The sequence below is a fragment of the Strix uralensis genome, chromosome 1, assembly GCF_047716275.1.
Source record: "Strix uralensis isolate ZFMK-TIS-50842 chromosome 1, bStrUra1, whole genome shotgun sequence".
NCBI lineage: Eukaryota > Metazoa > Chordata > Aves > Strigiformes > Strigidae > Strix > Strix uralensis.
Window position 1 is genome coordinate 111,520,996 of NC_133972.1, and position 24,169 is coordinate 111,545,164.

General features: G+C 34.9%; 1 protein-coding gene across 7 annotated transcripts in view; it reads left to right on the plus strand.

The window, feature by feature from the left end:
• NETO1 (neuropilin and tolloid like 1) overlaps nucleotides 1-24,169 on the plus strand; it is a 68,197-nt gene that overhangs the window by 14,661 nt on the left and 29,367 nt on the right. For 6 of the 7 annotated variants that reach the window (XR_012629982.1, XM_074877336.1, XM_074877327.1 and 3 more), the window contains exon 4: nucleotides 135-383. Coding sequence is in view for 6 of the 7 variants with exons in the window: in XM_074877336.1 (XP_074733437.1) it covers nucleotides 135-383 (249 nt within the window). In the remaining variant the exon portion in view is untranslated. Of the gene's footprint in view, nucleotides 1-134; nucleotides 384-1,956; nucleotides 2,182-24,169 lie in introns of those variants that run through there. The other variant, XM_074877371.1, reaches the window with a different exon arrangement.

The following is a 24,169-nucleotide window of genomic DNA, read 5'->3' on the forward strand; positions in this document are numbered from 1 at the left end:
GTACTGATTTTCAAACAAGTTTTTAAGGAAAACATTAAGATGCATGCAAAATTGATATATTTGATTTTCTTTTATTTTAGGTTTGAAGGGTCTTGGTTTAGAAAATAATGCGATAATTTTCTTGTCATCTCTAGCTGCCCCTAGACAATGCATTGAACTACACTTCGATGAAAAATATTCCATAGAGCCTTCTTGGGAGTGTAAATTTGACCATATTGAAGTACGAGATGGACCTTTTGGCTTTTCCCCAATCATTGGACGTTTCTGTGGACAGCAGAATCCACCTATGATAAAATCCAGTGGCAGATTCCTATGGATTAAATTTTTTGCTGATGGTGAGCTGGAATCTATCGGGTTTTCTGCTCGGTATAATTTTACACCTGGTGAGTACAAACCATGACACTTTTTGATAGAAAAAGCTTAGCATAGTAACTTTGCTAATGATGTATAATTGTGCTGTGAAATAGTGTCTTTGACTGGGACTGTGCTTGTTAGCAATGAAAATATTAACAGCTAGGAAAATCATAGAAGGTATATATAACTTTTGCATAGCAAGTAAAGCTTATTCAAGGAACAAATTTTCAGTACAGTTTTGTCCAAGATGCATATATTCAGCCTCTGCAGTTTTTAAAAGAATTGTTTTCAATTGAATTCTATTCTAAAATTCTATTAAAAATGTTTCATGGGAAGTTATGTGTTTTATGCTTGATTGTTACACTGTGCAGCTTTTCTTTCAAAATGATCGTTGATAAAGTATTCTAATAAAAAAATGTAATTATCTCAGAAAATTCCATCATTGCTTTTCCACTTCACCAATCATTTCCCCAACTGACGAGTGGAATCGTTCTCCCTTTTCAATAAAACCAACTATTACAAGTATTGCCAGAGGAAATGTAAGGTTCAAATAGTAAAATGTATTAAATATTTTTCTAAAAAAGATGTAAAATTAACTGTAATTGTACAATTATTCCCTGTCATTTTTTAAATTTAATTCATTAAAATAACAAAAAATCATAGACTTTCCATTAATTCCCCTCCTCCCCCTACTTATTGACAAAAAATTGCTGATTTTAAATTTCATTTTGACTGCAGCTACACTATACTGCACTGCTGGATTTGACGTAGTTCTGTACCTTCCTATGTATTGAGTGATGAGTCATACCTTAATATAGCTCGCTCTAAAGCACTGTAATTATTATGTAATTTTGACAATTATGTCACTATTGTTTCAGCTAAATTGTTGTATTAGGTGGAACAATATTCTTTAGAATATCTGCTAAAATTAAGAGGCCCCAAATTCTGCTTGTTTAATTATTTCAATAACATCATAGAAGATAGCAGGACTATCTGCATGTTCCTCTATGCTGTCTTCTTTCCCCTGTGCAAGGAAAATAGTTATAAAATTACCTAGCATAGTTCAATCTTCTTTTAAGTCAAAGATACTTTCTTCCAGAGGGTACCCATATTTAGGTTAAAACAGAAACAGAATATCTGTAGCAAATAACCTTATAGCCGGATATGTATCTATTGTAAATGCAAAGACAATGGATGAAATTTTACTATATCCACACATATTTGTCTCTGAAAAGTCAGTTAAATTTGTACCATCTCTCATTTACCATGGTTCTGTGAGCTTTTGCCTTTTTCCTCCCCACCTCTGTCAAAAGTTTGTTGTTTTAGATTTCATGTCCTTCTTGTTTCAAAGGGTTATGTATTGTGGTTGGAAAGATGTTTATAGCACAATCTGCAGCTTATTCTGTCTAAAAAACTCTCAAGTGAAAAACAATTTCATGGACCATGTTTTATCCTCATTCCTTTTCTACTGATGTAAGGTGGATTTCTACCCAGAGATCAATGCTGGTAAATTGCTATAGCAGCATAAATTATTTCAGCTTTCAGATGGCATAGCTATGTCTTTTTTTCTTTCTTTTCTTTTTTTTTTTTTTCTCTCCATAGATTTCAATAGCAAGCTCTGCAAATAATAGAGGGTTTCTAGGAATATTGGCCAAAATGCGAATACAATTAGTCTGACAAGTGCAAAACATCACTGCTGCCTCCTCCATCACCAGTAACAGGAATCAGTTCTCATTACGCATGATTACTTGACCAGTCCCTCATTATGTAGGCATGGATAAGGCTTGACATTTTGAGATCTGTTGTCCAAATGTATCCAATGGGAGGGGTGACTGTCAACTCATCAAAAAGAGTGTTGACTTTCAAAAGCATATAAAAGAGTAGCATAAAGAGGAATTGCCTCTGACAATTACCACCTAAACCATCTAGATCCATCCTGCGTAGTGACAGTATATGAAATTAAGTTATGAACAAAGGAGAGATCAGAAGAAAATTTTCAGCTAACCTCTCTTTAAAGAACATCAAGAAAATGATCCAAAGCAAAGACTCATTCAGAAACTATTGGTGTCTAAAGCAGCTGAACGAACACTCAGGAGAGATGCAGTTTGTTGCATCCATCTCACTGGGCACAAGCAGCACACTCTGCCTAACTGCAGCCTACATAGAAGGCTTTCCATCCCAGTGACAAGCACAACAGAGCTATTTATTCAGTACCAGCAGTCTTTGATGCTCCCCACCTGTGTGTTCCCCACCCACCCCTGAAATCTTCCTCAGCTGCCACTTTTATATTCAATATCTTGATGGAGGCTCTGGTTTGTTGATAAAGACAAGAAATGTGATGTTTAATGTGTGGGTGTGTGGCAAGATTTAAATTAGCTAAGTAAATTTGACTAAACTGAAGCTGCAACCATTTATTATTATTTGAATGGTACCTGGAGAAGCAGGGAAAGAAATTATTTACTATGTCTTCAGGGTGTACAAAACCAGCTAACTCGCTGAAGTTGAAAAAAAGATCAATTTGGGTATCAGAAAAAATGTTCCAATGAAGATCTGTTAGTGTGTGCAAATAGAAAGAGCCCTGTCACCTGAGGCATTGTAAAACTAGTTTGGACTAAGTCCTAAAAAAGAAATTATATAGAACAATCCTAAGGAATAGACTAATATTTTACAATTACTAGGACTTCTCTGTTTAATAATTTCTTTGATTCCTTGGTATCGAAATGGTTGGAACTCCATCCACCAATACAAAAGTCCAGTGGAGTTTCAACAGTCTCTCAACAGGCTGGTGTTTCAGGCATCTTGAAAGAAACAATTCTCTTGCTATGAATTCTGTTCTGTTCAGACAGATTTTTTTTCTCAGAGCACCAGCACTCTAAAATGTGAGATGTAGCAGAAGAAACATCTTTAATGACAAATCCAGAACTACACACAAAATCAACACAAACACACCCAGTAAGTGGTGAAACTACTGAAAATTTTGCAAAAAAGATCCTTATTAAAAGGATAATTTAGGTTTTCTTTTTTGTGATTTTATAAATTATAGGGTTATGCAAGATGCAGTTGAATGAAGCTGTATGTAAGGTATAAGGACAAAACTCTGGGTTAAGGGAGCAAGTTGTCTTTTTCTTTTATATTATTACAGCTGAATGACGGTAACAACCAGATGCAATTTGGATGTAAAGTAATTTTCAACCATTTTGTATACATGAGAGTTTATAAGCAAAACAAAACATATTTACTCTTTATGTACTATTTTAATTTTTTATTGTTAAATGTTGATTACCTGTGGTAATTTTTAAATGGAACTATCTGAACCTATGAAACCTTCATAAATGTATACAAACATTTTGTTGTGTTTTTGCAGATCTCATGTATAAAAGCAATAACATATCAGACTACAATAGTTTCAGATAACTCTGGTTCATTTTGAATGCAAATATGACTAGAGAAAGACCTGCAAGACAAGTCACATGATAATTATTTCTTGGTCTTGTTTTGTCATTCTTTGGGCCATTGAAAGGCCTACACCTGAAATTTCATTTCACATCTCTGGGTCCTTGGACTCAATCTGTTACCCTCATTTTTCCTAAAAAATTATGTCTCAAAAGCATTTTCTGAAATGGTGTTGAATCACTGTTTTGTGTAGAAAAATTCAAGTATTACTTCAAGAGGACTTATTCTTGACAACTGTTCTTTAAAATGAGTCAATTTTTTTAGTGTAGACAAGGATTCAGACAGAGAGAGGATATGTTTACTTGAGCTTTCTTACTCAGCTAGAATAATCAGATTTCTGTTTATCCTGGTCCCTGATTTTGCAGGACAGTGGCTTAAGATAGCACATCATTACTTTCAGTTCCTTCACTTAGTAGAAGCCATCTGTGTCTTTATTTAGCCTCATTAATATAAAGGTCAGTCAGTAATGTTTTTTGTTCAACTGACTGATAATGGAAAAAGAAAAAAAGCTTTATACTCTTATGTCCCAAAAGGTGGAGTGTAAAACACTGTCTAATCAGAATAACAGTACTTTTACATCCCCATTGCAGTTGTACAAGTAGCTGTAGAATGTCAGAGTAATAGAATAACATCATCTATCTTGAGGGGGAAAAAAAAAAACCCAACCTCAAATTCTTCCCAACTGGGGAATTTCCATATTTTAGGACTGATGAAAAATTTAATGTGAATTCATTACATTCAATCACAGTTCTAAAGAACTTAGATAAGATATTGTCAAATCATTTTGCCATCTAATGTCCATGTCCTGTCTTGTGTGTGTTTAAGGAAGGGGTATATGCCAGGCACCTGGGACAGCTGAATACTTGTGGGAGCTTGCTCGCTTGCTTTTATTTATTTGTTTATTTTCCCATTCTCTTCTGAACTTGGTCTGATTGCTTCTATGTTAACATCAGCAATGATAACTACTCTTAACCAACTTTTAATCCAGTTAAGTTTTTTGAGAAACAATAAATAAGCCATGTGACTTTGAATGAGTCAATCTTTTTCCTTTGGGAGTTGGTTTGAAATGATGAGAAATTGCTTATTATAACTCTTCATTTAAACTTTTAAGCCAGAACCTTCTGATGCTTAAAAAACCCCCGTGTGATTTTGGTTTATTTATTGAGATTCCTAGTTCTCAGTGCTTCAGATCGTTATAAGCAGCTTCCTTGAGTTATGAACTTTTAGTGCGTTCATCCAAGTGCACAACAGTCAGGCACTTCACTGCTGTCTACAGTGCATTAGGGCATCTCATCTTGTGAATGAGAAACAATTTTACTGCTACATCTAGGATGATGCATTTATATGTTACATTGAAAATCATGATTGGTCACAGAATATTGTCTTTACAAGGGAATTTGATTTGTGTTGTGCTGTTCTATAGATTCCAATAATTTACAGCAACTGTAGGATTAGGCCCAGAGTATTTCAGTACCATAGATGTGAGACTGTAATGAGGTAATATGTTTATTTTATATTTTAAGTGAAAAATAGTTTCTGGTGTGGAGAAAATGAGTGTCTAAAAGATCTCACAGGATTCTCAGGTCCTGTATTATCTCTTATTATCACATACTTATATTTTTCTTTCTACAATACCCAAAAGGCAACTACAGAATTTCCTGGTTTAGAAACCCTTTCATGCTGGGAGTATCATATTGCCAACAGAAAGAAGTTGAGCGCTTAAGTTCCTACCCTGTTGAGCTTTGCTGTAAAAATAAGAGCAATAGAAATATAAGATATAGGTTTAAGTATTCTAACATTGGAAGAAAGAAAAAACCCAAGAGCTGTATTAACTAGGGACATTAGAGCTGCATTGGTATTGACTGTGTTTGAGGGGCTTTCCAAGTCATGTAGTGTTGTCTCTCACACTGGGACTGTAAGCAACAAATTTCCAACTCATGTCATAAATGTTTAAATTCGTATCCCTCTATTGATAGATTTTAAAAGACTTTCAGAGTTAATTTTAATTGGGTATTTCCTGCTTCAGACATTGTTATGGAAGACCTGTTCCCGGATCCAAATTATTAGGAATGTTCTTCTGATTTCTTACCTAAAATTATTCATAGCCAGTTTTTGCCTTTGCCTTCTTATTTATACCAACATTACTTCTTAGCTTTGAAACCTCTTTTCTCATCAGGACAATGTGGCACTGTGTCATGAGCTTAGAGATGACAGTCATCTTTTTTAAGATGTCAGTTTTCTTGTCTACACAAGCCAAATCCTTGTACTGTCTTTTTATGCCATAGGCTCTTTGTTCCCCCTGCCATCAGTACCACCCCTCTTCTCTCCAAGAATCTCTTCTCTGTATTCATTCCACAAAAAGTTGAACACAGACTTCTAGAAGTTTACTAGGATATTGTACTGCAGTACAGGTACAAATAATACTTTTCTACCTCCACAGGAAATACCTTTCTTTACATGTAGGTGATCTCACCAATAAAGGTGATTATGGCATTGCATTGCTCAATACTATTTACAGAGGAACCACATTTCTCTGACAAAAAGTCTGTCTTTTTGGAAGCACCTGGGAGGAACTTTTAGCAAGCTTAGATGTGTATTCAAAGGTAATATTAGAAAGTCAACATTTTTAGCTTAAGCTGTGTTTTTACAATGTCATTGTCATAATTCTCAAAGTAGTTTATGTCATTACTTGTTACAGAACAATTAAAACTAAATCTTAGAGACAGTAGAGGATTTTCCTTAAATATGGTATTTTTCTTATGCTCTTTCCCCTAAGGATGAACTTTTGGCTTTATGCAAATACTATACTCAGGTTAACCTTAGGTCTGATATAGAGTGATTACCCTTTTCTTTAAACACTTGCAAAATGTGGAAATAACCAGTGAGCCCTGAGAATCTGTTTTCCCTATTAATTCTTGATTCTTTTGTTATGTTTGTAAAGCACTTGGAAATGGCAGAGCAGGGAAGATAATATAGAATTTGTACTGAACAGAAAGCCTGGGTAGTTGTCTTCCACAAGCGTTTGGAAACAGCTTGTTTACAATGAGAATTTTCACTACTAATACACATACTCAAAATAGCACCTCTAAAACCTGTTGTTAAGTATCTTCCTTGGTAGTTCTCATTCAAACATTTTACACCTATTTTTTCAGGGAAAAAATGAAAAACTTCGTGCCTCAAATGTAATGGGTAAGGAGTTTTTGAATACTCTTCAAATTGCTCCAGATCATCTGACTTCCTTATCTGACAAATTTTCTAATAGCTGTTTCTGGGATGCACTTCTGGCGGACTGTGTTGTGGCCTCATCCTGGCAACACTGTTGTCTGTAATAGTTTCTTTTAGTGACCTTGGCGATGTGGATATCTGCAGAGATTCTGCTGACATTGAGGCAATTCTTTTTCTTTACTTATCCATTCATTCCTTAAGTGGCTGAATTTTCATCTTTATGTATTGTATCTACAAGTTTCTGAGGTGTTACGCGTTTAGCCAATAAATCTTGACAATCACCTCAGGGCTTTTGTCTAATCAGCATGACTGTCTAGCCACAGAGTTTCAAGTGGTCTGATTTTTTAGCTGTCTGTATAGAAAATGATGCTTTTATGTTAGAGACAAAGCCATGTTTATATCACTTGTTTTCAGTCACCCATATTTGTTAATTTGATATTTGCGTAGATTCAAGTAACTATGATTATTGTTCTTTTTTGTTATCATCTGTTTGTTTAATGAAATATTTCTCAATTCTAACAACAATAAGGATCTTTATTGACATATTTAGCTTTCCTTAACAGATTTTTTACTCTTTGAATAGTACTTCTAGGTAATTCTCCTTAAAGAAATGTGTACAAACCCTTGTTAGAAAGCTCCGAGTCCTCTGCAACAAATAAAAAGAGTCCTTGCCCAATAATTGGTAGCTCTGATTCTGCACAGTAGTCTTTGGAAAAGTCAGTCATGTTTCTGTTTCTAGAACTGAATATTTTTGCAGTATGCAATGGTTAGTGAATTAGTAAACTTGTCAAATTCAGAGTATATCCTCTCTCAGCCTTTGTTGTGTATAATCAACTGTTTAACATTGGTTCATTTTCTGAGGGTAGGATTCATATTTTTTGTAAATAGATTGATCCAGAGAGTCTTTTTTGCTTACCAATACTGAGGTGAATGTTATTGAATATTGTTTTGTATATTTGTGGTTCTAGTAGGTGTATGTTGTCACCTTAATATGTCTTTTGTGATATTGATGGCAATGACCAAAGTTGATTTGTTTAATGTCGAGAAACACAGACTATGTAATTCTTTCATTTCAGATATCACATCTGAGCTGCTTTGGTGCTCAGGTCCAAAAGTAAGATTGTGCTTCCCTCAACTTTGATAGAAACTTTGTCCTAACTATTTTGTAAATAAACTTTTAGCTGGCCTGTTAGAGTATCTATGCCTTTGACCTGTGTTCTCTTTCTCTCTTACTATGTGATATCAAAGAGTCTGCAATCTTTAGTATCATACTGCTCTCATGGGGTAGAGAAATACTATCGTGCATAGTCCTTTCCAAGTGAGGAACAGAAATACAAAGATTTCTGTAAGAGGTAGATGTCATCGTATGGCTAATTCTAGCCAATATATATATTGGTAGACATAAACCCGGTGGAAAATCAAGAGCTTGAATCGAGCCTCTGAACACCTGGACTTTCTCCCATCTGTTTTTTTCCTTTCTCTCTTTCACTCTCTCTCTGTACAATTATAACCTACCTCAAGCTACTGACAAGCTCTTTTTACCATAGATACCTTTACCTTACACATACACTAAGGAGTTATGAACAAACCCCATCTCAGTAATTTTAACTAATGTTATGTATGCAATAAATGCATGTATGTTATCCTAAAAATGATCATGAGAAGCTGAGGAAGTGAGAAGTTGACTTTTAAAAATCTAATCTTAAAAGAATCCAAACTTTAAAATATGAAAATCTATAATGAAGAGGTATATAATTGTAATAACGGGTTCATGCAAGAGTCACCTGTTTATTATGAGTGTTGCTTAATGTTTGTGAATGCTGAGTAGATTAAAAGGTTTTTTTCCTTATAATATTAATTCAGATTATGTAGAGCTATTCCTTTAAAATCTCATAAGTAGCATATTCTTCTGGTGAACAGGGTAAGGTTGACAAAAAGTTCAGCCACCAAATACAGAATGCCACAAGTGTCTAACATCCCTATTTAAAGTTTCAAAATTTGCTAGCCTCCTGTGGCCCATTTCTATAATGTAAAATAATTTACTCTGTATCTTGTAGGTGTTTTATTAGTTACCTTTGAAATAAATGAAAAAAATAATCACATAATTTTCATTCCTGCAGATCTTTAAAACAATTTTTACATGCAGAATTCCACTAGCACAGCTAATGTTTTTCTTTTGTTTAGGAAAGCCAGTAAGTAATTTTTGTTCAATTTATGTTCAATGTGTAGATATTTTCAAGTTGCACACATTTTTTTATTATGGCAAATCCAAATGCTAGGCGTCTTTTTTTTTTTTTTTTTTTCCCTGCAAAACCTGTTTATTTCACTAAGGTCCTCAGGCCAAATAACAATAACACTTATATAATAAACTATAATTTAGCACTGTAATCCATCAAAAATCTCTGAAATTACTTTCTGATATGCCCAAGGATAATTCCAAAGAACAGTTGCTTAAGCTTACGGTATTTAAATGCTGCACTGACAAGCCACTAAATCTAGTCCCAATTTAGCAAAGAACTTCGGAAAGCCTACATTTAAGCATGTGCCTAAATCTGGGTAATCTCTAGGCTTGAGTACTTTCTTAAAGGTAAGTACGTTTAAATACTGTCCACTACCTTTTCATCAATTGAAGGAGGTCAAAATTAAATATTTGTTTATTTTGAAGAACTGAACTACCATTTCTTCAAATCTTTTCATTCTACCTTCACACAAATTATGTGGTAGATATATATCAATTCAATGTTTGTCTATTTGATGAATATCACACTAATATAGCCTTAAGTAGGCTCAGCTTATTCACTGACTCCCAGTATTCACTTGTTCACATATTCTGTTACAGTATATTGAGTTTCTGTTTGAGATAGAACATCATGATTAGTGATTCATCTGTCTTCCTGTGCTATTCTTCCTCTATAAATCCTTGTCCCTAAAAAATCACCTTGGAATCATCTGAAATTAAATTATTTTCTGTATGTAAAAATAATTTTCTGCAACCGTGCTTAGAACAGAATTCATTCAGATAAGTTGGGTTTTTTTGGTCCAACTCAGTTTTTCAATCAGGTTTACAAGTTGTAAAATGAAGTGATGCTAGTTCTACAACCATTTGCAATGAGTACTAATTCCTCTCCTTGGATTTCAAATTTTAAACATAAAGTTTCCAGTAAATTTTTTTACTACATTGCCACTACTTAAACTTGTGGTAGTGCATCCATTGCCAAATGAGCTTTTTAGAATAAAAATGAAGCAGTACCTAAGGATAATTTTTGAAAGGGACAATTATTTATTGATAGAAAAAGAATCCTGTGATTTTTTATTTATTTATTTATTTATTGTGCTATCGTGTATTCTTTTCTCTAAAATTGGAAGTTAAATTCCCAGACAAAATCTCCACAAACAAGAGTTACCTAGGGAAAGCCAAGTTAATCTTTAGTATCTTGCTCTTTCTGCAAAATCTCGTCTTCTCACTCTAGCTGATTTTGGAACTCAGTAGCTAAGTCAGGACTGAAGAGCAGCTGCCTTTATCACATGCCTTTCCAATAACGAAGAAACTCAGATCTCTTAAGCCTGAGCTAGCTCAGCTGCAGATCTTCCAAAGAATGGTGTCTGTCTTCCATGCTGTATGTTGTTGGCATCTATGACTATTTATCACTAGTTTACTTACTCTTTACTCATTAATCTATTCAGCAGTCTTCAGACATTTAAAAGCACCTACATTCTCTGTTCATGTATTTTCTCAATTTATTTATGACCAAGCATAAAGACATTTAGGTGGTGAGATGTCTGTTGAAATAAGCAGTCATTTAAGCAAAAAAACTTGATTTAGGAAGATTCAAATTTAAGAAGTTTTTTCTTTGTGGACCCGGCACTTTGTTATCTTCCACTTACATTTTTCATATTTGTATTGCCTGCCTTTTCTTTCCCCTTTAGCTAAAAAAAACCCAAAACAAACAAAAAACCCAACTTGATTGTTTGCTAGAAATTGCCTTCTATTATTAACAGAAAGGTGATATTTTTATATTATTACTATAAGAAAATATTTAAAAATACTTTCAAAACTTGCATTTATAATTACCGAATGAAGACTACAGGATTCCTTAACCCCTTTTTGTTAAGTTTCAATTTTTTTCCCCAAAGTGTTTATTTAACTAGTATAATCTGATGCATAAAAGCATTATCTACAACTTCATACAATACAGAAAAGATTTCAGTTAAACAGACCAGATTTTTCTCTGGTTCAAGAATGAGACTTCTGTTCATACTGATGAAGTTGGATACACAGTCAGGCAGGTTAGGTTTAGTCCTGTGTTCTGGTCTGCTGTGATATATCCAATCTGATTTAAGACTGTTTTGCAATCATATGGACATACAGTCTAATTGAGAACCTTTCATTAAAAAGATGTTAGTCATTCATAATCAAATCAGGCAAAATTATTTCTGCCCTTGGAAAGCAATTCTCAGGAGAGGCATTTTCTGTTTCTTATTAAAAATGCATGATATAATAAATACCACAATTATCAAAGTACACAAATGTCTTTGAAATTGAGAGAACCGGTGCCCTCATATGATTCTTGCTCTGAAGACTCTTCTTGAGTATGTCAAAAGCACATTGTTTACATGATAACAGTGTAGTCTGCAATTCACTAGGTAAATGAGTGTCTGACATTAGTGTTTCCTCAAACAGATTTGTAGAGGAGAATTTGACTTCAGTGAGACAAAATGTTTTGGTCTGAGGTACACAGTCTAAAATGGACTTTAAATTTTTTTTTTTTTAATGTTTAGGGTGATGAGAGCTACAAAACTATTGAGAAAACCATCAAAAGAAATGAATTAATTGCAAAATTGTGAAAATAAGTAAGCAAATACTTTTGATCAACATTTAAAAAATATTGCTTCAGAGATCATTACACATTAGAGATGCAGAAAATTTATCTGAATACTTAGATGTCAAAATACTACATCTAATATCCAGGAATTTGTGTTAAGAAAGATTGCTTGAGTCATGAGTAACATGATGAGAACAGAATTGCCAAATGTTTTCTGAGAATTCAGATTCAAATAAACTGATGTCTATGGCACATCCATTATTAAAAATTTGTACTAGCATGACAGAAACAGACAGCGTGAAATGTGTTATTCTAGTCACATATCAGTCCCCTAGATGACACTGAGAAGCCAGAATATGTTGTGTAACAGGACTTACAAACATCATTTGCCAGATGTTATCTGATAGTTGAAGCTCAAGAGACAATGTTATCAAATCTGCTGGTTGCAGTATGTGGGTTAATAAAAGCTTGTATGATACCACTTCTTGTTTTCTCTTGATTTTTTTCCTTTTCTGTAGCTCATTTCTTAACTGTATGTGAAAATTAATATTAAAAGAGAATGCAAAAAATTATTCTTAAAAGTATTTTGTTCTTTAATGCTTATTTCATTATGTGTATTAGACAGTTGGTTATTAACTGCTATCAACTACAAAGTCCGTACTGAAATTATATAAAATAAGTTTATAGGTTGGTTTTTTTTAATAAAATGCATGCTGGTTTAGTAGTTTAAAAATTGGATTTGGGTAATTTGAATCTCTGTAACTGTATGTTCTCTCCCTACAAGAATCCTTTGTAGCATTAATATAGCGTTTGTATTCCAGAATATTGCATATCAGTGATATTCCAGTATACATATAGATCAATGATTTACCAAGTACTTTTAAATGAAAGGTTTGATTTATATTTGATTTTTTTTTTTTTTTTTTTTTTTTATCACTAGAGCTTTAAATGACTCTTTCAAATCAAGCTAGGAAAAATCCTGCTGTTTGGCAGTCAAAAACTTGATCTGGTCGAATGAAATTTAATTATTGCCTGCTTGTCGGATAAGCCGCTGACCCATACTTAAAAATCCCGAGTGCTGTGACTGACCATCATGTTTGACCTGCTGCTCCTGAAAGTGAAAACTGTTCTGATACCTCATTTTTTCTAAACATTACCATATCAATGGAAGAACTGGAGAATCTCTAATCAGTACCCACTTTGCTGTTCTTTTCCCAGTCTCTTCAGCCAGTTAATGGCAATATTGGATATTGTATAAAGTAGACATAAGGACTTAGGAACACTGCCTTTCCGAAGTATGTGATTCAGTGAATCACAATGGCTTTTTCATGGTGAATGTGATGCAAACCACCAGTTTTCATTCTCTGTATGAAGCTGAGCCAGTCAATCAGTGTAGCACTTAATAAATCAATTGCTTAAATTCAGCTCAGATTGTGGACCTAAATCTGCTTTTGTTAGAATCAATATTAAAATTTGAGAGTAAATCCAGTGGAAATCAGATTGTTGCTTCAAACTGGTAGCTTTTGAACAGAGAAGAAAAACTGCAAATCTGTTAAATTCCATGGAAACTATAATTTTTTTAATCCGAATTCCCAAATTATGATAATAGAATTTAAAATTTACTATTCTATACTAATATAATCACTGTTTAGGAATAGCTGGATCTGGAGTTTCTGGGATCAGGAAAAGTCAGTGGTAACTGAGTTTATCTAACTGAGTAAATCTAACTCTGTTCAGACTCTAGATTACAGATCTCCAATTATCCACAGACCCATTTGTTGGCCAGTGTTTATTTGAAAACAGGTTTGAGAAATGGATAGTGAACACAGAGAATATATCATAAATGACATTCAAAGAGGACTGAGGATCCATTAGAAGAATCGTATTGTTTAAAGAAAAAGCCAAAAATGTTGAAGGCAGTACCCTTTGATTTAGAATTTATCATCCTGTTGATTTTTTTCATGTGGGCATATAGCAAAACATCTTGCTGTTACTGATGAGCAACAATGTTTATTCATTAATTTAAGTGGAAACCATCTGGGGCTAGAGTGGGTATGAATTATGCTTGTTTTGGTCAAATACATAGTAAGCATACTACGCTTTACTGTGTATTTGATGAGCGTTCCTTATCAAAATAATAAAAGTCTCAGCTGATATAGTGTCTTGTTTCTAACAGATTATGTCTACACTACGTCAGAATTAGCAATTAATCATGGTTTGAACTGTTCTCTGGCACTTTTAATTGCATGAAATTTGAGAAAAATAATCTTTGAACAAAAGGGAATGTCACTCTCAAAGTTGTAACCAACAGGAAGCAGGTGAACTGTAAGGCAAAACACCCTAGTTTGTAAAGCCTTACTTAAACAAAAATTTATCAAAATGTTTTCCTCCCCTAATCTCAGGAGAAGTTGAATTTCATAATACTGGAAAGAGTGGATAGGTTATTGCTCCGTTCCTATATATTATTTATGTCCTTTAAATATCTGAATGTTTATTTGTATAACAAAATGTAAAATTCATAAGTTTGTGGGTAATTTAAGTAGGAATTCAAAGTTTAACACACAGAGTTATCTTCTTTCTGGACTGTACTGAAGCTCCTCCTCAGAGAAAACTGCTACCTTATGCTGTTAAAAAGATGAATTAAAAAAGAAAGTGCAAGAATATCTCCAAGGACATTCCACAGTATACTCTGTATCTAAAGCTGATGAAAACCCAACTTCTCATTCTGTAGAGAGGGATTAGTACATTTGGGAAAACTGCTGGTGTCAACAGCTCAGTGCTCCCTGAAAGGACAATTTCTAGGCAGGAAACCTTCTAAAAGTATCAGAACAAGAAGGCAATCTCTGGTGTCACTGAAACTGTACTGCTATGGATGCTAAAAGAACAGTACAGAAAACTTATTTTTCCCACAGTTGTTTCTGGGACTTGGTGTTGATATGCCTTCCTCAGCAATTCATTGACCTATGTGGCTTTTAGAGTTCCTCATCTTGCTCACTGCAAGTGTCTGTGGTGGGCACAGCTGACAGTTTGGTTTAACAAATTAATTTCACTCTTCCTTTGATATGTTCTATTTTTTTTTATTTTTCCTTTAGAAAGAGAGCATTCAGGCTCCAGTGGGGATGAAAACCTAGAATTTTCCCTTTGATCCTAAACACCAACAGGTTTCTACTCTGGATATAGAACACATTTTAAAAACCTGTGACATTAGCTTTTGGAATCATACAAAGACTTTGTTATAGGAGAGCACTATAACATTATTGATGCAATAACTTTCAAAAGCCTAGCTTCTGCACAGTAAACTAATTAATAGCTTTTGTCTATGGCTGTTTCACTTGTATCCACTATAAGGATCATATTTTATGGAGTATTGAGTTTGTTCCTAGTATCTTATGCAGTCAGACGATTACACAATCAGTTGTTTTTACAGACACAACTGCGTTCTTTCCAGTGCTCTCTGACACAGTTATTCACTTTAGCGAAAGTCTACCTGGTACTTTACTAGGCTGTAAGACAAAAATATTTGGAGGTAGTGCAAGAAATCTCTTGTTAAAGTGAATGGTGAACTATCACAGGTGGAAACTAAAGGAGACATTTGAGCTTCTCATGTGAGATGTAGTTATCTTCAAAAGATGTCAGTAGCATACATGCCATAGCTGGCATGGCCAGCTAGAGCAAGGGAATGTTAGTGAGTGTAAACACCATGCTGACATTTCTGTTTGTATTGGAAATGTGTCTTAATGTGCAGTCAACTCCAGGTTATTCAGTACTATTTGAAGTAGCACAAGTAATATATTCTGTTGACTATAATAGCTGAAAAAGACGTAGCTCTTCAAAACAATTGGGAATATTGAAGTGAATGTATTAATGCTGTTGAATGTTCTGAGGTAAAACTAGAAGAAAGTATTTCTCCTATGATAAAATAACATAAGTTACTTTATATCACCAAGTTATTCCCATCAGTTCCCTTTGTCCTGAGACATGGACTGATAACGCATGAATGGCCTCTCTGAAAAGGATATGCAGATTTAGCACTCAGTGGTAGACAGCAATAACCATATATAAATTGATTCAGTCTGAAGAAGTAGTGCCTAGCAACCAGTTGTGGATAAACTCCCTGGATCATTTTTCCCTGTACTTCTGTCATGAACTTAAAGTGTTACTTCCTTGAGCTGGGTTAGGAATCATCCATAACAAATCAATGAGACAAAGCGCAAGCCTTAGTAGTATTACGCTGAAATTGCACCACTAGGTCATACTTAATATTCAACATCATACAGGAAAAGCTCCACAGCACTTTTATGTTGTACATCTTTCTTCCCAGTCAAGTTCAGAGACCATTAGTCAATCACAGGAAGCCACTGGGATATTGTCTTTGGGAGATGCATACGAGGTGCTGCTCTTGACTGATAGTCTTGGAGGTCAAGCCAGCTGCACTGTTGCAGCAAGGCTTCATTGCTCAGATAAAGTGGGTTCCTGAGCTCATTGAGTCTTGTTTCATGTGTTTCCAGGCAACTGGCTGATAAAGGTATATGCAGACCATGAAATATTCATCATAAGATTGTTTTTCCCTGTGTTGCCACACACAGTGTGCTGCATAAGGGAAATGTGATGCCTAATTGGAGCACTCAGCTGCTAGTATAAACATTTAACGTAATAAAAACGATCTCCCAAATAATCCTACACATATCATCAAGGCTCCCAGACTTCCTCTTTCCAGTCAGCATCCTGAGTATGAAGTTGCTGCCCATTCTTGCTCTCCTCACTAGGTCAGTTCCAAGAAGCACTTCTCACTTCTGAGATTTAGGTGCACATATCAAATAGTCCAAACACCATTTGAGGATGAGACCCAGGCTTTCATGAGCCCTCTTACCTTCTAACATGGTTCCCACCCATACAAAATTTACACTGGGGAAAGAACCTACTCTAAAGAGTTTACAGCATAGACAAAGGACACAAGCAGGCTAAGATCTCAAAGCCTGCCATTGTGTGCATGAAAAGAGAAATCTAGGTGCAACCTCTGTAGTTATGTGGTCTGTTCCAATGCAGTTTATTTGGATACTTCTTTTCTGCTCAGTTTGACCAGTCTTAGCAAGAAGTTATGCAAATACATGGATTATCTTTTTCTGATGGTACTGCCTTTTCATTCCTAAATAGATGTTAAAGAAATAATTCTTAACTTTTGGCATACAGATGTCCAGCTATTGCTAACACTTGCAGTATCTCTCATCTTAATGAGGTCACCATAGCTGTGCAGTTTGTAAATCAGTATAATAAATAAATTAGACTATAAAATACTTTGATTGTGAGTATGAGCTGAGATTATTAAATGTGACAAAAGAAAAAACTAAAAAAATAAATTATTTTAGAAATCAAACTCCTGGGTGGCAGTTTGTGTTATTTCAATATAAGGAATCTAGTTAAAGTAACTAGAGCAGGTTGAATGTATTTTTCTAAATATGATTTTACTTCACCTACTGCTTGCAGCATTCATTTATAAAATTTCTTCCTAAGATAAATAGTAATTTTAGTGTACTTTACTGTGAATCAGATCACCAAAAGCAAGACAAAATAGTGTCTCCTTATGGAGCTACATCCTCAAAAACATAGTTTCTCAAACTTCTTCACAGTACAAATCTTTTTTGGCTTACTTGTTTTCATATGACTTCTTGCTGATCTAATAGCAGGTAGATCTTCAAGGTGAAATAGTAGGAGTCATATTCACTTCTATATTTGCACTTAACCACCTTTGAGTTCTTTCACGACTGTGCTAGGGAGTGAAAAATTTGAGAAGCATTGTTTTAGAGTATAAATATGTAGCCTTCAAAATAGCTGCCCTTGCTCACAATATTGTTCTTAAAAGAAAGAACACAGAAAATAAAGAGCAAATACAGCACATACTATTGCCAGCTATAATTATTATAGAACTGATTTTCAGGGTGTCTAGCAAACTATACACTTTCTTTGAAGATCCTTTGGTATCTTTAATACAGGCATAGGCATACATATGGAAGTTTCAACAAGACTACAGAGCTGAAAAGATTCATCAGAACAAATTTCATTTTTGGCCAACAAGTCAAAAATTTGTGTTATCTTTGCACATCTATTTCACTTAGTTGTTTTTTTGTTACTTAGTACTCTTCCTTTATTCTCCCCAGCAGAATAGCTAAGTCCCCTTTGTTTGTACACTTCACAAAAAATATTTACTTATAGAAATGTTTTTCTATTTTAGAATTGCTTTAGTGATTCTTTGAGCAGATTTTTATGCTTTTAAAATCTTTTGGTCATCATCTTCCACTATTTTTACTGTATCATCAAATACTAGGAGGCAACTACATAAAATAGCTTAATCCTGCTGTTCTGTACTGAGTTTTGCAAGTTCTGCTTTCACAGAGAATTATATTTAACCCCTCAAGAAGGCAGGACTGGTTTAGGCTCCCAGAAATCATTGTAGAAGAACCTAACTTCATAAACTTGAAAATAAATAACTGGGGGCTTGCTGAATAGTGCAATTTTCTTCATTTTTCCATGAGCATTTACATGTAAAATCAGGTCCCTAATAAGTTCTATGTCAGAGAACCACATGCATGTGTTAAAATTTCTTAAATATTGATAGATAGAAATTGACTGGAAAGACAGGAAAATTAAGAATGTATCTACAGCTGTCTAGTCAAAGAGTAAAAATGGACAGTGTCCCTACTTATCATTAGGAAATACAGTTTCTACGTATTGTAATGACTTTGTGTATATATTCATTAAAAAAGGAGGTTTTTGTATTCAGAAACAGCAAAAACTCTTATATATTTCAAACATCAACCCTTTGTAGTGTATAGTTTGATCAAATAATTCCTCCATTTCTCATTTATAGAAAAAAAAAAAAGCAAAATGCCTCAAAAGTTAAGCACAATCAGGTCTCATATCTGCACCACGATTTTGCAGTACACATTTTCTTCATCTTGACTTCTGACCATACAGTAATTGCTCATATTCTTCACTGTATATAATGTACTTCAGATATTAAAAATTCTGTGTAATTAACTGTATTCTAGTCCACATATGCTAAGGAACATAACAGTTCAATCTTCCATTTTTTAAAAGAGATATTGAAACATCTGTTGACTTAAATCTTTTGACTTCCAAGAGTGATGTGTCTATCATTTCTATCAGTACAAGCAACAGGCTTGATGTTGACAGTGTAAGTGTCTGAATGAACTTTATGTGAAAAACTAAAGAAACTGATGAATAAAATGTGAGGTTTACTCACACATGTGTACATCTGTAACTGTAACTTTTCTGTATGATTTAAAATTACTTTTAAAAGCCTTGTGGAATCTGTCTTTGAAGGCAAGTTGAAAAGTTCTGATGATGTATGGATTTTTTATTCAAAATTTGATCTTTTAAAATAGATTTGTAATAATACTTACCAGTGGAATATCTTATTGCTAGTAATTGGTTTGAACTTTATACATTTTCCCTGTTCCTGTTAGATACTCTCTGCCTGTCTCTTACAGAAATCACTCAAGTAATAGAATTTTAAACAATTTCGCTTTCTGTGCAAGTGACTTAGTGTGAGAGTGCAGGCCTACATGTATGCATAGGTGGCTAAATATTCTGTGTGGATATGCAGCAGCTGGGCAACTACATAAAATGCTGCAGCTTACTTGTAAACAAAGTCATTTAAATACTTTTTGAATAGTTAATATAGTTAACCTACAATCCCTTTTTACTTTACAATTTTCTTTATTTCACAGAATCATAGAATGGTTTGTGTTGGAAGGGACCGTAAAGATCATCTAGTTCCGACCCCCCTGCCATGGGCAGGGACACCTTCCACTAGATCAGGTTGGTCAAAGCCCCGTCCAACCTGGCCTTGAACACTCCCAGGGAAGGAGCACCTACAACCTCTGTTCCAAGTCTCTCACCACCTCTCACCACCCTCACAGCAGAAGAATTTCTTCCTTACATCTAATCTAATTCTACCCTCTTTCAATTTAGAGCCATTACCTCTTGTCCTATCGCTACATTCCCTGATAAAAGGTCCCTCCCCAGCTTTCCTGTAGGCCCCCCTTTAAGTACTGGAAGGCCACTGTAAGGTTTCCCTGGAGCCTTTTCTTCTCTAGGCTGAATAACCCAAACTCTCTCAGCCTGTCTTCATAGCAGAGGTGCTCCAACCCTCTGATCATCTTCATTTCATAAGATTTTTGAGCAATCAAGTGTCCTAACTCATTACAGTTGTCCTCTTGTTTTCACATTTAAATTCCATGCTTGCCAGCTGCTTAGAAAAGCCAGACTTGTTGCATATTGACAGTGAAACTAAAAGTAAAGAAATGTACCATTGTTTCCATGGGCCAGGTATGGAATAGATCCCAGAGACAGCATCCTAGTGGATCCATTTGAAATCCGTTCTAAATATGGCAGATTTCTGCAGGTTGGATATATGTTCCCATGACTCAAAGCAAATTCTACCAAAACAAGTCTCCATTGTGATAGATATTTATCTAACCTCTGGTATTACCTTAGATTTGTCTTTCGATTAGTTATTTCAGTATTAGCCATTTCCAGTCAGTTATTACAGAATCACAGGAACACAAAATGGCTAGGGTTAGAAGGGACCTCTGGATGTCATTTCTTCCAACCCTCTTTTCAAGCAGGGCCACCTAGAGCTACTTGCACAGGAGCATGTCTAGACAGCTTTTGAATATCTCCAAGGTGGGACACTTCACGATGTCTCTAGGCAATCTGTGCCAATGCTCAGTCACCCTCACAGTGGGAAAGTGTTTCCTGATGTTTTGATGGAACCTCCTGTGTTTCAGTGTGTGTCCATTGCCTCTTGTTCTGTCACTGGATACCACTGAAAAGAGCCTGGCTCCATCCTCTTTGCACCCTCCATTCAGGTATTTATACACATTGGTAGGATCACCTCTGACCCTTCTCTTCTCCAGGCTGAACAATCCTAGCGCTCTCAGACTTTCCTCATATGAGAGGTGTTTCAGTCCCTTAAGCAGCTTCGTGACCCTTTGCTGGACTGTCTCCAGTAGCTCCATATCGCTTTTGTACTAGGGAGCTGAGAACTGGACACAGCACTCCAGGTGTGGCCTTACCAGTGCTGAGTAGAGAGGAAGGATCACCTCTGTCAACCTGTTGCCAGCACTCCTCCTAATGCAGTCCAGGATAGTGGTGGCCTTATTTGCCTCAAGGATACATTATTGGCTTATGTTCAACTTGGTGACCACCAGGATGCCCAGGTCATTTTCTGCAAAACTGTTTTCTAGCTGGGTTGACCCAGCATATATTGGTACATGGAGTTATTCCTCCCCAGGTGAAGGTATTTGCACTTCCCCTTATTGAACTTCATAAGGTTCCTGTCAGCTCATTTCTCCAGCTTGTTGAGGTCCCTCTCAATGGCAGCATGACCCTCTGGTGTATCAGCCGCCCCTCCTAGTTTTGTGTCATCAGCAGACTTGCTGAGGATACATTCTACCTCATCATCCAGATCATTAGTGAAGATATTAAACAGGATTGGACTCTGTATTGACCCCTTGGGTACACCACTCATTACTGGCCTCCAGCTAGACTTTGTGCTGTTGATCACCTCTATCACAGGCCTGGTTGTTCAGCCAGTTTCCAGTCCACCTCACAGTCTGCTCATCCGCTGCATTTTTTTACAGAATAAGGAATTTAGAGGTTATCACCATTTTCTCCTTGGGTCACTCTGAAGTTTCTCATTCTGTTTGTTTGCCAGTAACTCTAAATAACCTGGCACAGATTTTTACATTTCATGTTTCAATTGTAATTCTGCGCTTCACAGAGACTTTACAGAAAAGCTTATAGTAACTAAACATTGCAGGAATCTATTATTTGTGGAATAAGTTGTAGTATACCACAAAGGGAATTTCTGGATAACCCCTATTTTGTTGGTTTTGATTGGTTTTAAAAGAGACATTCAGTGTTTCAGGAAAGAGCCACAGAAATTCTTTTGCTTTCAAGTTCTTCCATTTATATAAGTTTTACACATTTTCACATTTCTTATGAAAATTCCTGGTTTTCTCTTTACATACTTCATTTCTCCATTAAGGAGATTACCATTAAAAATTTACATTTATTGCATTGCCCTCAAGGTCTATTGCCTTATATTTTTCTCTCTCATTATAGGTGATCAATCTTATTTTTCACAGCAAAATTTTCCTGTCTTGGGAGGTTTTCCTAATGGGAACATGATTTTCATCAGGACTATCTGTCTATTGGAACATCTAGCCAGTCAGTGTTTGGATATCATTAAAAGAGCTCTGACTCAACCAGACTAATAAAAATTTGATTGAATTACATACAGAAGAGCTGCTAAAGTATAATCAATTTAATGGTAGTCTATTTAAAAAACAAACATTTGCTAGGTAAATACGCTTAAACATGGTTGAATTTTCAGCATCTCTAATACCTTATTTACAGATTGTTGTTTTTGTTATAATAATATTGGTATACAATTAATATTTAATGAAGTGTATCAGCTCAGGTGTCATAGATTTTATTTCACTATTACTCTTGAGATGTTGAAAGGTTGCAAAAAGATCATTTTTCAAAACTGAGCAAGATCTACCATATCTCTAGAATAACATATTGGGCACTTTTATGTGCATTGTTACAAATGTTACCGTATTGTTTATGAACGATAACATACTTTCAGAATTGTTTGGTGGGTCTAGATTACACTTCAGCCTGGATTCTTGCTACTAGCACTCCTTTATATGAAAACTTCATACGGGAGAAAACCTGCCAGGACCTTTTTCTGCTTCTTTCGTTCTCTGTACTTTGCTAAAGCAGTGGGGTGTTTTCAGTAAATCAGAGTGATCCTTACAAACTCAGCAAAAGGAAGAAATGTACCAGTTACACTAGACGTAGTTTTGATGTTAATTTGAATCAGTTGTCAAAGCAGGTTTTCTTTAAGTATCTTGCTTTCGGCACTAGATATCAGCATCTAAGTACATTAACTGAACTATTTAATTACATTTAGTGATGTTGGTTATCATATCTATCTACTGATCTATAAAACTGCTTAACAATTAATGCTAATTGCCTACTCACTTATATTTGCCTTAAGTTCATGTGTATTTACTCATGATTTATATTGTGCAACTCTAAAGGTAATTGGGAAGAACAACAGCACTTATAGAGGGACTGTTTAAAAAAGTAATTTTACAACTCCAATTTTTGAAGTCAACACATTCTGACTGTTCAGGTTAAAATGTCTGATCTAGATTATAGAGCACTAGAATTTTCAGGATATTATTTGGTTATGATTCTTACTGTCCTGACTTGACTAACACTTGACAGGAACATTTTTGGTGGTGGCCTGGTGTTTTTTTTTAATTTGATACATTTCCTACTTCCAAACTTTCTCCTCACTGTTGTATTTATAGCTTTTTCTACACTGACTCAATCCTGAAACAATAAGATCTGTTCCATGAATAGACTATGTGGTTCAAACCGTACCTTGGTTTTCCTCTTGTGCAATCCTTTTGAGGCTTAGGCGCTATGTATGTGGCTCAGGAGAAGCGTAATGCAGAGTGTTTGTATGTGAGTGTTTATCATTCATTTCAGAAGACCAGATAGTATCAACTTTCCAGAAAAAGAAAAAAAAAGTAAAGGCCAGTGGTTTCTTTCTTTTTTTTTTTTTTTTTTTTTCCTTCCTGAAAATGAGAAAAACAGTGTAGAACATTCATTTTCGGTAGAAAAACAATACAAGTGATAAAAATCTCCCAGACAAGACCAGTCTGTTCTGAAGAAATCATCTTCTCTTGAAATACTTTAGCCTCTTTCACATTTCTGGTTTTAGACAGTATCTTCAAACTGGGCCAAATTTTGTGAAATGATGATTTGTCTATGGATAGTTGTCTATTAAAGCATAAATCTAAGACCAAACTCATTCCTTCTATGTGTTATAGCTGGCTATAAAAGCATAATACAAAACATCTCAGACAGTAAATATAGTTGTGTTTATCTGATTGAAAATAGCACTTGTATTAGACTTATTACCTTGACAGCACAATGAATTCCATGGTAAATCCTTATGGTATTTATTCCAGGAAGACCAAATGGATGCTTCTGGCAAAAAAAAAACATTTCATCTTTGTCAGTAGGGATGGCAGAGTGTTCTTAAACACAGAATGAAGTTTAGATTTCTCTAGTTAAGTTGAGTGTTACACTGCAAAATGCAAAATAGGCAAAAGGATTCTGAATGGATCTGTAAATATATCTTCTTTCATTAGACTGATGTATTAAAATATCATGTGGTTAGCTGTTTGATGTTCTTGCTTACTAGT